Raw genomic sequence first — 14,899 nt, 5'->3', positions numbered from 1 at the left:
GTTACTTCTTGCCCAACTGGTTAATTAAATCAAAAATATAATTAAAGGAAAATTTAGAGTTGGGATAACCTCCAAAACCAAAGGCGATACCTTTTTAAAAGCTCATTATCATCAAATGTTTCTAAAATGTTTTTGTTTCGAGGCAGTGAATACAGGCCCAGACTTTTAAAAATGTCCATGCATCGAAGGTAAGCTCTACATTGCCTGGTTTGGTTTTGTGAAAAGAATGGTGGTGGCAGCTTATGTCCTAGGGATATTTTCACTGATTGGCTTCATCACTCTGTCTCCTCTCCACCAGTAAGCTGGTGTGTGGTGGACGTTCTGGTGCAATATGGCTGCCGTCGCATCACCCAGGTGGATGCTGCACACTGGTGGTGGATGAGGAGATACCCCCGACTATGTAAAGCGCTTTGAGTGCCTAGAAAAGCACTATATAAATGTAAGGTATTATTATTATATTTCTTTTTTGCAAAGAAGAAAGACTGAAAAATGGTTGGGTCAAAACATTCCTGGTGCTGCATTGCATAAAAAACACCAGAAAAGAAACAGAAAATGGAAAAAAAACATTCATCTTCTAACGCAATTAAATTCCAACTTTTTTGAGCATGACTGTGAAAAAAAGACCAATTCAAAAGGATTGAATAAATGTAATCGTTTCTGACTTTTAATGGATTCATGGGCAAATATTACATAATATGGTTGAATTAAGAAACAGAAATATTTATAGGGACTATAAAAAATATCTAAAATTTTCAAAGATACAGCAGCAAAAAAATAATAGTCTTACACTAATTATTCTCAGAGTTTGCACAGCAATACGGCAGGAAAAACCAAGCATTACTAAGAGATTTTAATGCTTAAGAAATGCTGTTCGGCACATGAAACAGTGCCCAAAACCCCTCTCAACTGTGGCAACAACATCAGTATGGCAACACACCATTGTTCAAAAAACAATTAAATATACTAGTAACTGTAATCACAATAAGCAATTCATCTGCTAAATAACATCTGCCAAGTTCATTAGCCAAACAGCAAGTCATTTACGGTTGCCAAGCAACTTGGCATATTAATATAATATTGAATTTGTGCCGTTTGTTGGTGTGCACATTAGATGTTTCAAAAGTGCTTTTAACATGGCTTATCCAGTCAGATTTTATAGCAGGAACTACTCATTTCTAAGATGGAATTTAACGGCATTGGCCAAACAAAATTTTCCACCAATAATGTTGCCCTTAAAAAACACTGAGACTCCAGTAATCCACACCAAACATTTTTCAAACAGATTTTAATTCACAACTCGATAACAGTAACTAAAGATACAACACTGACATTTACAGCTTTTGAGTGTCACAGATTCAACTGGATGAAAATAAAAACTGGTTGACCGGAAACCAAATTCTCCTTGTATTTTGCATGTGAATGAAAGGGTTTTGTTTTAATGAAACCCATATATTGGTTAATTCAAAACTTAAATTTATAAAAATTTTTAAATGTTTGCCTTGTGGCACCAATAAACTGCTGCACTGCCATCTTCTACTTTAGTTTGAATGAGACCTTATGAACCAAAGGCCTTAGGCATTGCGGAACGCAAACCAAACTCCCATCTCTCTTCATCCTTGACCAACCAACTTATGGATGTATGGAATGATCAACATGAACTGCAAAATTAATGACGACAATATTTTCATATTCAAGTGTTTGAGGTACGTTCAATCAATGGACAAGCTTGTCCACTTCTTGATGGGATGCTGAGAAGTCAGAAAATGAAGCATTTTGTTTTTTTGCAATTCTTTGTGGTCATGGCACCAACAAAACTGTAAAGAAATTAAAAACCAGGGTTGGCACATTAAAAGAAACACTTGAGGAATTTATGAGAAGTGGAGTGCAGAAAGAAACAAGTACATTAAGAAGGAAAAAGTACAAAGATTGTTAAATTTCACTCTTCTCAGTCTAAGGCCATTTATTTTGCCCTGAAATTAAATAAATATACAAAAGTGCCCCCAATTTGAACATTTTAGAGTCTAAAGAAAAATATCATATGCAGTCTATGCCGGCAGACTAAACATGTTATACAAAAAAAAAAAAAAAAACTGGGTGACACTGACATTGGCAGGATCCAAGGACTCTACAAATTCAGACTGTTCCAATGATCCAGTGAGACGTCAGTCCATGCCCACAGAATTCCAACACAAGAAACATTCTAGGAACTGCATAGTCATAAATAAGGGTTTGTACATCAGTCCAATCCTTCAGAAGTTAGATCAAAATACACAAAAGAAAGGTAGGTTGGGATGTGTTGGGAAAACAAAATACTGTGAGAGTAGAAAAAAAACATCCCATCTTTGGATTATGATGTCAGTAACTACTTAATTTTGGAGGTAACTGCAATGCTCCCATCCAGAGATAACCTAGGGTTTGTGTCCACAAAACGCAATTTGCAAAACAAGAAAAGTTAACAAAAGAGGAAACAAAAAAAAACAACAACAAAAAGATTTCCCAGCAAGAGTCTATACAGAGTCGACAAGGGGATGGATCTGTATCACAGGCGACAAGTTAACTTGCAAGATTTTTTGTGCCTTCCTTCTCACCTCCTCGTCTGTGACCGAATCGTCTACTTTTATAACCTTCCATTCGAGACCATTGCCATTCAGTCTAGAAACGTCTTGGCCATTGGTGAGTGTAGACTGGGACCAGTTATAGCTTTGGAAATGGAGTCTCCTCACCGAACCACTGGTCATCACATCAGCTTTACCTGATACAGTTTCAATCTTTTTATAAATGCTACCATCTTTAAGACCGAAACCATTTTGGCAGACGACTGGGGCAGAGTCTCCAATAAGGGCATCGTCTACTTTAAACGGACATGACAAAACACGTTTGTTGTCCAAGGCAACTACATTTGATATCTGAATGCCATTTTCCGTTGGAGAGTGTGGGATTCCGGAGAGATCCGGTGGCCGTCCCAGAGCAAAACTGGGGGTGCTTTTAGAATCCGAACCAAAGTGAATTTGCAACCTAGCGGTGTGGCCTCCGGTCAACCCCTTTATGTTTGTTAGCTTGAGGCACTGCTGCCCTTGAACAGAATGTTTATCTAGCATTGCCGATCGAACATTCTGCTTAAGACTGTCCACCGAGAGATTGGTAAGCAGAATCTTGGGTTGGTTATGAAGAATGCTCTTTTCTGCTCTACTGAGCATCGCGTAATTCACATCCTTGGACTTGCTCAAACCTTTCCGCCCCCGCTTCTTGCAAGGTTTCTGCACTCTCTGAACCTTGCTGCCAATTCTGGAAGAGATTGGCTCTGTGGTGCAAGACGTGTATCCATACACATCTTTGCTCCTCAAAATCACAGGCTTGGCTCCCTCTTTCCTCAGCTCTTGAAGAAAGGACCCCATTTGTCTCTCGGTGTCTGACAGATCCTTGGACATGGGGTTAAAGACCCTCAGGGCCTCTTCAAGGGCAGATTGTCCAGCTGGGGCAAATCTGGCCCAGGAATGGACTACCCTCCCCATGCCCTGCTCTTCACAATTCATGGTGCACCTTCACAGCTGGTATGCATAAGGACTTCAGGTGTCTGTGAATATGAAAAGGATATTAAGGTGATGAATTAAAAAAAAAAACACACATGAATTGCAGTTAATTTTATCTAACACAAAGAGCAGTGTAAATTCTGCAACACTAGCACCAAATGGATTATCAAAAATACTACGGTTTGATCAAAAAACAGGTGGTCTTATTCCAAGCACACAACAATGATTGAGCTAGTAGTCCAACTGGGTTATCCATAACTTGCTTGTCTGAAAAATTTGCTGATAGTTTTGATTGTATTTTCCTAGATGTAGACCTAGATTTAAACAACTTTAAATTATCCCAGCCAATCTTGGCTGATGCAGTTTGGCAAAACAATGTTTTTTAGTGTTTGCTTTGGGTCAAAACAGTACTATGACTAAACTAATCACAACATTATGGTTATGCAGTTTGAACTGTCAGTTTTTCAACAGTTCTTCAAAAGTGCACTTCAACTAGAATACTCCACTAAATAATCAGTAGCTGGTAGGGCTTTTATTCCACACAATTATAGTTGCATGAATAACCATCTCGAGAATATTTTGCGGTTGAGATATTGACTTCAACTGTGAAATGAGCATTTACAGGTGTTGAGGTAGTTCAGGTATTAGCCTCAGGCTTTATTTCTTACAACAACGTTACCTACAGGAAGACTGGCCAATTTTATTGCAAACTGTTCTAATTCCCTTAGATTTAAGAATCTCTCTAGCTATCAGAATGGGAAATGGATCTGAACTCACTGCTTTCCACTTCAAAACAGTTCTACAATTTCAACCAATTGATTATTAACTACTTTGTCATATTGTTAAGAGCAATGACTTTGATAGACAGCTTCCTGTTGTAGTTTCAACATTGCATCAACAAATGCTTAGTAAATTTTATAATTTAGGATGTTGAACAAACATACACAGGAAATGTCAGCAATAAAAACAAAAGCACATTTGATCAAACAGAACTTTTTTGATAACATCTGAAATAATTCCACATATGAAATGGCATTTGCAATGCTTGTTGAATGCTTTACTGCAAAAAATTGGCACCAATTTGCAGAGATGCATCAAGTGAATTGTAAGGTGAATTTCATATTTATTAATTAGGCATAAGGGGATTCATGATTTTCTTCAAGGCAGATTCTGAATTTCAAATCACCTTACCAGGAAAACTACAACCGGACACAACACAAATGTACTCAAGAAGCACAACACCAAAGTGCAAGTAATACTGAACACTGAACAATCAGTTTTAAGAAAAGTTAATCTTCAAAAGGTTCTTGACATGAGAAATTAGAGAAATTCTGCAAGATTTAGATCTCAAAACGTCTTCATTGCTTTCATTGACACCAAGCATGTAAAATGACTAATGTTCTACTTCCACATTTTTAATATTAATAATAATAATAATAAGAATAATAATACAATCAGCACAAGACTTCCTGCATAGGTACTGATCAACACCTACTTTTATATCATTGCTCTTTTAGAGTGAAAGAATTTCTTTTGCAGTGCACTTTAAAAATTATAAAAATTAATGCTACATGACAGTAAAAATGCTATGATACAAAACTCTCTGGTTGAGTTCTCTTACTATATACAATAAAATAAAATAAAATAAAACTAATCTAACAGCATTTTACTCTAAAATCGATCCCCCTTAATGGGACGTCTCATTTGATGGGTTTGCATTAAAAGTTTTTTTTTTATTTTTTTATGATTTCTTATGGTATCGACTTAAGAGTTAGCTGCATTATTTTATGTTTGTTACCAAGATTGTGCTGTGGTCTGTTTTTTTCTAGCATTTACTTCAGCTTTTGGAAAAGCTACTTGTGGTGAGCTGCAATTCCTCATGTTGCTTTCTCATTACCACTTCTGAGGTACAAAATAAGATTTTAGTACATCAGGAGTTTGGTATATTAAAAGTGTTTGTTCACCCAAAAATTAACATTTGCCCATGCTTTACTCGGGCTCAATGCAACATGGATGTATATGACTTTCTTTTTTCTGACAAATCCAATTCAGAGTTGTATTAAAAATTGTTCTTGCTCTTCCAAGCTTAATTAATAATGGCAGTGGGCAGGTTTTTTTCCCCCAACAGTACAAAAGTCAAATAAAGCACATCCATCCATAATAAAACATGCCTCACATGGCCCCCAGGGTGAATAGAGGCCTCCTGTAGCAAATCAATGCATTTTTGTAATAAAACTATTCATATTTATAATGTTCTAAACACTTTTCTCTAACTTCTAACTGGGAATGCAGAAGCCTTTCCGGGCAGATGACGTAGTACGTAGGTGTAGCGCATTCGGCGGTGATTAGTGACAAACACAGAAGCACAGAGGATAGAAAAAAAAAAAAAAAAAACTGTTCACAAATTAACATCACTACACAAGGATATGTAAATAAAAGTGTGGGAGGATTTTGATATAAGCCAAGAGGATACTGGTTTTCCTTTGGTAAAGTAAGGAAACTTTGCTTCCTTTGCTCCTGTAAACAATCTTGCGATTACCATTTCTCACGAGTGTGTGCTACGCATACATACTACGTTATCCACCTGGAACGAGTAGCAGTTAGCAGAAGTTAGAGAAAAGTGTTTATAACATTTTAAATATGGATGTTTTTCTAAAAAAAAAAAAAAAAAGTGTTTGCTACCGGAGGCTTTTACTCACTAACACCTCATACATGTATATTTATTTAATCACAGTAACAGGCACGGTAAGTATCAACCATATTGTGAAGTTCTGGTAACCACTGCTGCCACAGCTCTGAGCTCTACTTCAAAAGCCTCAATCGATGAGCTATGCATTACCAGGGTAATGCTGAAGCTGTTGTTTCACCCATAGAGATCAGTGACATTGATTCAATACTAGAGCTGGGTATCGAGTTTGATACTTTTTAGGCACCGACCGAATTGCCTCACTACTATCAAGCATCAAAAAATGGCCTCTTGTTTAGAACCAAATTTCAGTACCTAAGGGGTTAATCTCATCACTGTCAGTGTGACAATAAACATGCAGCATGTTTGATGTACCTAAATAAAGTAGCCTACCGGTATTTGGCTCTGGTGAGACATAATGGAAAAAACACTAGTTTCTGTCAGTCATACCCTGAGACGTGGCTCACACATGACCACTTGATTGGCCGTTGCTCTTTGGCTGCCGTCACATCATCCAAGTGGATGTTTCACACTGGTGGTGGTTGAGGAGAGACCCCCCTCCTGCCCCCCCACATGATTGTAAAGCGCTTTGGGTGTACAACAATACAAAGAGCGCTATATAAATGCATCATTCATTCATGACGCTGTAGTGTGTGTATCGGCACATGGATGCACTGCGCCTTATTTACAAGCAAGAGGAATGCACACGCATGCATCATGGTACTTTCTTAAACGCACGTTGAAGACTGACAAGGAAGAAAAAAATGATTTGAATAAAGTTATTTTTGATTTCTTAATGCACATAAATAATTCTCATAGCTTTATAAAATTCGGGTTGAAAGACTGATGTCACGTGGACTATTTTAACAATATCCATACTACATTTGGGCTTTGAATGTGGTAGTTCCCTTGCTGTCTATGCAGGAACAGTAAGCTCTCAAATATACACTTACCTAAAGGATTACTAGGAACACCTGTTCAATTTCTCATTAATGCAATTATCTAATCTACCAATCACACATGGCAGTTGCTTCAATGCATTTAGGGGTTTGGTCCTGGTCAAGACAATCTCCTGAACTCCAAACTGAATGTCAGAATGGGAAAGAAAGGTGATTTAAGCAATTTTGAGCGTGGCATGGTTGTTGGTGCCAGACGGGCCGGTCTGAGTATTTCACAATCTGCTCTGTTACTGGGATTTTCATGCACAACCATTTCTAGGGTTTACAAAGAATGGTGTGAAAAGGGAAAAACATCCAGTATGTGGCAGTCCTGTGGGTGAAAATGCCTTGATGCTAGAGGTCAGAGGAGAATGGGCCGACTGATTCAAGCTGATAGAAGAGCAACTTTGACTGAAATAACCACTCGTTACAACTGAGGTATGCAGCAAAGCATTTGTGAAGCCACAACACGCACAACCTTGAGGCGGATGGGCTACAACAGCAGAGTACCACTCATCTCCACTACAAATAGGAAAAAGAGACAACAATTTGCACAAGCTCACCAAAATTGGACAGTTGAAGACTGGAAAAATGTTGCCTGGTCTGATGAGTCTCGATTTCTGTTGAGACATTCAGATGGTAGAGTCAGAATTTGGCGTAAACAGAATGAGAACATGGATCCATCATGCCTTGTTACCACTGTGCAGGCTGGTGGTGGTGGTGTAATGGTGTGGGGGATGTTTTCTTGGCACACTTTAGGCCCCTAAGCGCCAGCCAATTGGCCACCGTTTAAATGCCACGGCCTACCTGAGCATTGTTTCTGACCATGTCCATCCCTCTATGACCACCATGTACCCATCCTCTGATGGCTACTTCCAGCAGGATAATTCACCATGTCACAAAGCTCGAATCATTTCAAATTGGTTTCTTGAACATGACACTGAGTTCACTGTACTGAAATGGCCCCCAGTCACCAGACCTCAACCCAATAGACCCGGAGTCACCAACCCGTCGATTGCGATCAACAAGTCGATCCTGGAAGCATTTCAAGTAGATCGCGAAGATTTTTCAAAATCTGAGAAAAAAAAATATATATATTTTTATTCATTATTTATTAATTTAAAATGCACCATGTGTGAGCCTATTGTGTGTAGGGCTGTTTCGAATGCCATTTTTTGAGCTTCGAAGCTTAGGTGGCAATCAATATCGAATATTCGAAGCTTCGGTGGGTGGGGCTAAATATATAATAATAGTGTCGGTTTGCATTTGTATCATCTTTCACGACTTCACGTTTCACTCTTCGGCATCGTAAATGTGTTGCGGCAGACCCAGTGGAGTGCAGTGTTGCATTTGGTGCAATATGATCAGGTGGCACACATTCTTTAAATATTAATAAACATTTAATAATCTTTTAAATAGAACAGTTTCCGGTACGCATTACACGGGCAGGTTTATGCTCCGAAAACGGACAGTGCACAAGTGATACAAAACACAAAGTCTGTTGAGAGCAAGAACTTTAATAAGGTATTAATAACGAACATTTCTTTAAAACAAATGAATCCCAAAACAGAAATTAAATTAGTAACACACAGTGATTTCAACGAACTGTAATAAATAAAGAACACGGTAGCATGCTTATAAACAGTTGAATAAGAATAAATGAATTGTTTTTAAAATGACACAAAATGTAATATCTATTACAATTAGTTTTATTCTATATAAGGGATTTATTTTGTCTTATTCTGACTTTTTGTTAATTTAAATCTTTAAAATGCGCGATGCTTTTATTGAAAGCATGTTGCGGTGTTTTTTTTAATTTATTATTATTAGCCTGCAGTTCGTTGAACTACATTCATTTATTATTCGTAAATGTAATAATTACTGACACCGTAACGGGTTGGCTATTTAAATTTAAAGTAATTGTAATAAATTTTATTCACTCCCTTATATAGAATAAACTGTAATAGGTTAAATAGAACAAGGTAATGTTAGCCTAGCTAGACAGCTCACATTTCAATGACAAAAATATTTAGGCTCTTTCAAACACTTATATAAATCGCAACCCAGTGGTTGGAAACTATTGTGAAACTACCTATACTCGTTTCATGTTGTGTGCGAGGAAGATGAGTTTGTCCACATTTTCTGGTAAAAGGGAACTTCGGGTCTTGTTGACGATGTAGCCAGCTTTTGAGAAAATGCGCTCTGATGGAGTTGAAGTGGCCGGAACGCAAAGAAGGTGTTTGGCTGCAAATGCCAGTTTAGGGTAGCGGTCACTGTTTTGCTTCCACCATGCCAGTGGGCCCGACTGTAATTTAGTAGCATCTCTCAAATACTGCTCCATCTCTGTCTTTGCGCTGTCTCCGCGTTCTTCTTCCTCTTCGTCATCAGCCTGCATCAGCATTGAAATCTCCTGCTGTTTTTTTTTGGCGGGTGGTGGTGGCGCATCCGTCTCCTCTTCTCCGTGGCTTGCTGACAGCTCTTCTCCCTTGCGAACGATCTGTTGCTGATGCAGATGTTCAGCTAGTCTGACAACCTAAACAAATAGCATTTTCTTAGTCTAATCTATGCGTAGCGCACACAATAATCTTAGTGGCATAATCACAATACATTTTAATTATTTACTATTATATAGTAGTAATAAAAATATAAGTCTAACCTCAATGTATACCAGGTCCTTCTTCTCATCCTCAAGGAATTTAAGGTGCTTAAATCTCACGTCTAGTGCTGAAGAAAGGAGATAGATGCTGGTGGGTTCCAAATTTAACAGTTCCCATCTGCTGTCGATCTCCTTGACAAGGGTATTCTTCATTTCTCTGATGGCAGGGCTGTCATCCTCTTCTGGTGACAGGTGGCGTTTCTTCAGGTTAAAGAGCATTGGCACTGTTGCCGACAACGACAAGTTTGCCTCCTGTGATAGTAGTTCTGTGAGTGTGAGCAGGGGCCCAAGTAATTCTGATGTCTCTTGTGCCAGTTTCCACTGGTCTCCTGTCAAGTCAAGGGTGCGATTTCCTTTCTTAGTGATGCTGGGATCTGACAAAACAGCTGTCACTGGCCATCGCTGCTCCACCAGTCGGTTAAGCATTTCATACGTAGAGTTCCAACGAGTAGCAACATCTTGAATGAGTTTGTGTTGTACAACGTTCTGCTGCGTTTGTTTCTCTTTCAAAGCAGCTGTAGCCTTGGCACTTTTTTTGAAGTGCCCTACGAGATTCCTGGCAGCTGAAACTGTGCGACGGATTCGGTCCAGTTTCAGAGCTTCATTTATGCATAGTTGCAGCGTGTGTCCTGAGCAGCAGACCCCTTGAACGGTTCCCCATTTCTCCGGTTCTTTATTCAGCGTCTCGGTGCACAGCTTCATATTGCTGGCATTGTCGTGAACAACGGCTATTCGCTTGTAATTTGGAATTGCGAATGCATCTGCCGCGTCTCCAAGCTGTTGTGCAATGTTGACTCCTGTATGGCTTGACTCAAATGCTTTGGTTTCCAAAACGAAGGCAGAGAGTTCCCACTCCTGAGTTATAAAGTGACAGGTGACAGCCATATACGCCTCCATACTCACGGAAGTCCAGATGTCCGTTGTGAAACTTAAGGCCGTAGCTTTTTCAACGAGAGCATAAATTTGGCCTCGCAGATCGCTGTATTTAAGAGACAGGGTGTTTGAAATACTGGAACGGTTTGGGACAGTGTAGTCTGGCTCCATTATCTTCATTAATTTTCTGAAGCCTTCGCCTTCAACTACATTAACGGGCCTCATATCCATAGCGACAAACTCCACTATGGCATCTGTTATCTCTCTCTTTCTTTTCTCTGTTAACGGTTTTCGGAATTGCAGGATCTGCTGTGAAGTTTTGGGTTTTGTTGAGCATGTTGATGGCTGCGATACCTGTGGATGTACCTATAAACAAATTATTATTAGCCTGTGCTGCTGTATGTTTTTAAATAGTGTCGTATTTGCAATTAGCCTATTTATCATAGCAAATTAAGCGCATAAAAGCAGTTTTTTTTTTTGTTTGTTTTTTTTTTGCCGCGTGCTACTTACAGAACTCAGGTGATTTTTCAAACTTGTGGTGCTGTTGTGGTAGGCCAGTTTCAAATCGCATATTTGACACACTGCCTTTGTCTTGTCATCCTCACTTAATTTAAAGTGCTCCCAAACAGCTGAGGTCTTGGGCATTTTGTACCTATTCAGTATGAGATGAAATAAATCACTACGTTCGCCAACGGGCGGTTCAAGCATGAGTGAGAATGAGTCCGCGACGGAAGTCACGTGTTGAAAAAAAAAAAAAAGAATATTCGAATCTCAAAACTGAAAATCGAATGCCACCCCACCGAACGAATATTCGAATATTCGATTATTCTAGTACAGCCCTAATTGTGTGTAGTAAATGGTGTCTAGAGGAGGGAGAGGGGTATATCTGTTCAATCAAATAGCCTATAGTTTACATATAATGTCTGTAAAACAACCGCTTTCTTTATACTTTCGCCTGGCACCGCAGCGCGAGTCTCCGCTGACTGCACACGCACCTCCCAAAACAGACGAGACATTTATACTTGATGCAACTGTTTTAGACTAAAAACCAGACCATACAACTGATTTAGACACAGGTGCCGGTGTGATGAGATTATATGGTATTATATGTGATGGTACTATATCCGTCTGCTCGGGCATGATTGTTTTAGGCCTGTAATTGATTGATTATTGAGGTAATAGGGGTGGCACGGTTCGCTGAAAAACAAAACAAAACAAAAAAACACACGGTTCGGCACGCGCTTCAACTTAAATCTGACAAAGCATCTGTAATATCATCTCACTAGCGTTCATATGAGCAGTAATTTATCCCGTCATCAGCTGGGTGCTGATATCTGTGTTTAAATTAAACTCATTTAAGCGTTTTCAGTTTAAACATTTAAGAGCCAGAGGACATGAATATTTGTGCGTGCGCTCATCCGAAGCACGCAAACCCGCGCCTCTGCACGCGCGCAAATATAAGCTCTCTCTGAAGTATTGTGTTTAAATGGAAAAATTCACACAAAAATCATGTCAAAATGCCTGTTTCGGTAAGTATCCCACAGCAGACATAGCCGGCTGAACGTAGGCCACTGTATCAGTGCATTCTCTTAAAGTGACAGTCTTTATATTAATCGAACAGCAACAACAAATAAATCACTCACTGCTCCTGATTAAAAAGCTTTTGTAACTTAATAAAGAAAATTCTTTAATTTATACAGTCAAATATGCGATTTTACATTTGTTTTACATTTGATTACTTTATTCAATTTCTGTAGCTCAAAATGAATGTAGGTCTGTAATTTGTGTGAAAATATTTTTGAAGAATTGAAGGATGACTGTTGTCATAATATTTTGTATGCTCGCTGCACTAACCTGAGTATTTCCATTTTGAAGTGTTTGAAATATGTTTTAAAAGGGAAAGTGAAACAGTTTATTATTGGCTTAGGCCTGTAATTGACTGATTATTGTGTTTAGATACGAGTAATAAGCCTGTGGAAATAATTAATGTTATATTACTGTTGAAAATGTTGTATTATTGGCAGTTTGTATAGTTATATACTATTTGTATAGTTAAATAAATAATTTGCTAGAAACTAACAGGCAACAAGAACGTCAGAGTAGAACTTACATTGTGGCCTTTTTTAAATAAATTTTTGCAAGTGGTAGATCTTGGTTTACATTTGGACTTTGGATGTGATCTTAGGCTCGAAAAGGTTGGTGACCACTGCAATAGAGCATCTTTGGGATGTGGTGGAACGGGAGCTTCGTGCCCTGGATGTGCATCCCACAAATCTCCATCAACTGGCAAGATGCTATCCTGTCAATATGGGCCAACATTTCTAAAGAATGCTTTCAGCACCTTGTTGAATCAATGCCACGTAGAATTAAGGCAGTTCTGAAGGCGAAAGGGGGTCAAACACAGTATTAGTATAGTGTTCCTAATAATCCTTATATATATATATATATATATATATATATATTTTAGGGGTGTAACGGTTCACAAAATTCACGGTTCGGTTCGGTACGTTTTAGATACAGCAAAAAGAAAAAATTGGCAGATAAAATTCCTTGATTTTTAAAAAAATGTTTTATTTATTAAAACTAACAAAGTATGTTTTTTTTTTTTTTACATTGAACAATGATGGAGCTATTCTTTACCCATCTTCTATGGTGTTTTCTTAGCAGCATACTGTATAAAACAAAAACAGCTCCTTATAAAAAAAAAATTAAAATGTTATATTAGTTATGAACAAATACAAAGATGTAACTTTTTATATGGAACTCTATAACTTTATATTTAGTGTGTTTTTACTCAATTGGTTCTCTATAGGGCTTATGTTTTTTGGAACAAAGCAGGAATTACGGTCTGTCTGAAATGGGCTCGTGAAGGAATACTGTAACGGGGCTCAATTACATTAAGCATGTTCTTAAAACCTACGTTTTCCCCTACAGAGTCAGGCGCTCGCTCACTCAGTACCCTCTGAAGGCTCGTTGCAAAATGGCTAATGCGTTTAACAGACCAGAAATAGAAGATCCTCCAATAACCAACAGGTCTGGTGTTTGGGTGCACTTTGGATTCCCTGTAAGCTATAATGGTGATGATAGAATGAATGGTAAATACTAAGGTCTCATATCCGCGGCTATAACGTAAATGTAGACTACCAATCGCCGTGGTGATGTCTTTTGCCCTGTTTGAATCCGTTGGAAATGTCTGTCTAAATGCTGCGGGGATAGTTTTCATGCGTGTATGTTTCTCCTTTTTTCCGTCTTTTCCCAGATACTGACACACTAAGGTGATGTCGGCGTAAATGAGTTGACATGTTTCAAGTATTCCCGCTGGTGTTTCTTTTTTTTTTTTTTTGTATTCCCGCTGGTGTAGGCTACCCTAGATGTGACATATCGTTGTTTTTTTATCCACCACTCTCTTGCCATCACCATTATAGCTTACAGGGAATCCAAAGTGCACCCAAACACCAGACCTGTTGGTCATTGGAGGATCTTCTATTTCTGGTCTGTTAAACGCATTGGCCATTTTGCAACGAGCCTTCAGTGTGTATTACTGAGTGAGCGCGCGCCTGACTGAGTAGCCTAACATAAACATATAAGTTGGTGTTTTTTTCTTCTTCGGGGGTGTCAGGGGCGTTGCCTGTTACGTCGTTTGGGTTATTGGGCTACCTTGTTGAACGCATATTATATTTCACATTTTTTTTTATTTTCCAAATATAATTAATTAGTCCAACGAACCGTTCGGTCCATAATGCATACCGCGTACCGAACCGAAAGCCTCGTACCGAACGGTTCAATAAGAATTTATATATATATATATATATATATATATATATATATATATATACTTACAGTCATGGCTGCTTAAGTTTTTATAATAGCAATTTGCATATACTCCAGAATGTTATGAAGAGTGATCAGATGAATTGCATAGTCCTTCTTTGCCATGAAAATTAACTTAATCCCAAAAAAACTTTTCCACTGCATTTCATTGCTGTCATTAAAGGACCTGCTGAGATCATTTCAGTAATCGTCTTGTTAACTCAGGTGAGAATGTTGACGAGGGTGATGCTTGAAATCATTGTTCTTCCATTGTTAACCATGGTGACCTGCAAAGAAACGCGTGCAGCCATCATTGCGTTGCATAAAAATGGCTTCACAGGCAAGGATATTGTGGCTACTAAGATTGCATCTAAATCAACAATTTATAGGACCATCAAGGAAAGAG

General features: G+C 38.5%; 2 protein-coding genes across 3 annotated transcripts in view; both read right to left on the bottom strand.

Moving 5' to 3' along the window:
• Positions 1-1,268: 1,268 nt before the first annotated feature.
• Positions 1,269-14,899, bottom strand: part of LOC132159644 (coiled-coil domain-containing protein 71-like) — a 26,186-nt gene continuing 12,555 nt past the window's right edge. For both annotated transcript variants that reach the window (XM_059569216.1, XM_059569217.1), the window contains exon 2: positions 1,269-3,574. In XM_059569216.1, coding sequence (XP_059425199.1) covers positions 2,508-3,533 — 1,026 coding nt within the window. In that variant the 5' untranslated portion in view covers positions 3,534-3,574 and the 3' untranslated portion in view covers positions 1,269-2,507. The remainder of the gene's footprint in view (positions 3,575-14,899) is intronic.
• LOC132159093 (zinc finger BED domain-containing protein 4-like) lies at positions 8,981-10,386 on the bottom strand. The gene is made up of 2 exons (XM_059568676.1): positions 9,811-10,386; positions 8,981-9,687 (listed from the first exon to the last, which is right to left on the bottom strand). Exons 1-2 carry the CDS (start codon positions 10,234-10,236, stop codon positions 9,247-9,249), a joined length of 867 nt encoding a protein of 288 aa, XP_059424659.1. The 5' UTR covers positions 10,237-10,386; the 3' UTR covers positions 8,981-9,246.

This window comes from Carassius carassius, chromosome 16 (genome assembly GCF_963082965.1).
Source record: "Carassius carassius chromosome 16, fCarCar2.1, whole genome shotgun sequence".
In the NCBI taxonomy this organism is placed as follows: domain Eukaryota; kingdom Metazoa; phylum Chordata; class Actinopteri; order Cypriniformes; family Cyprinidae; genus Carassius; species Carassius carassius.
The sequence above is the reverse complement of the archived record's forward strand: the minus strand, read 5'-3'. Positions and strand labels throughout refer to the sequence as shown.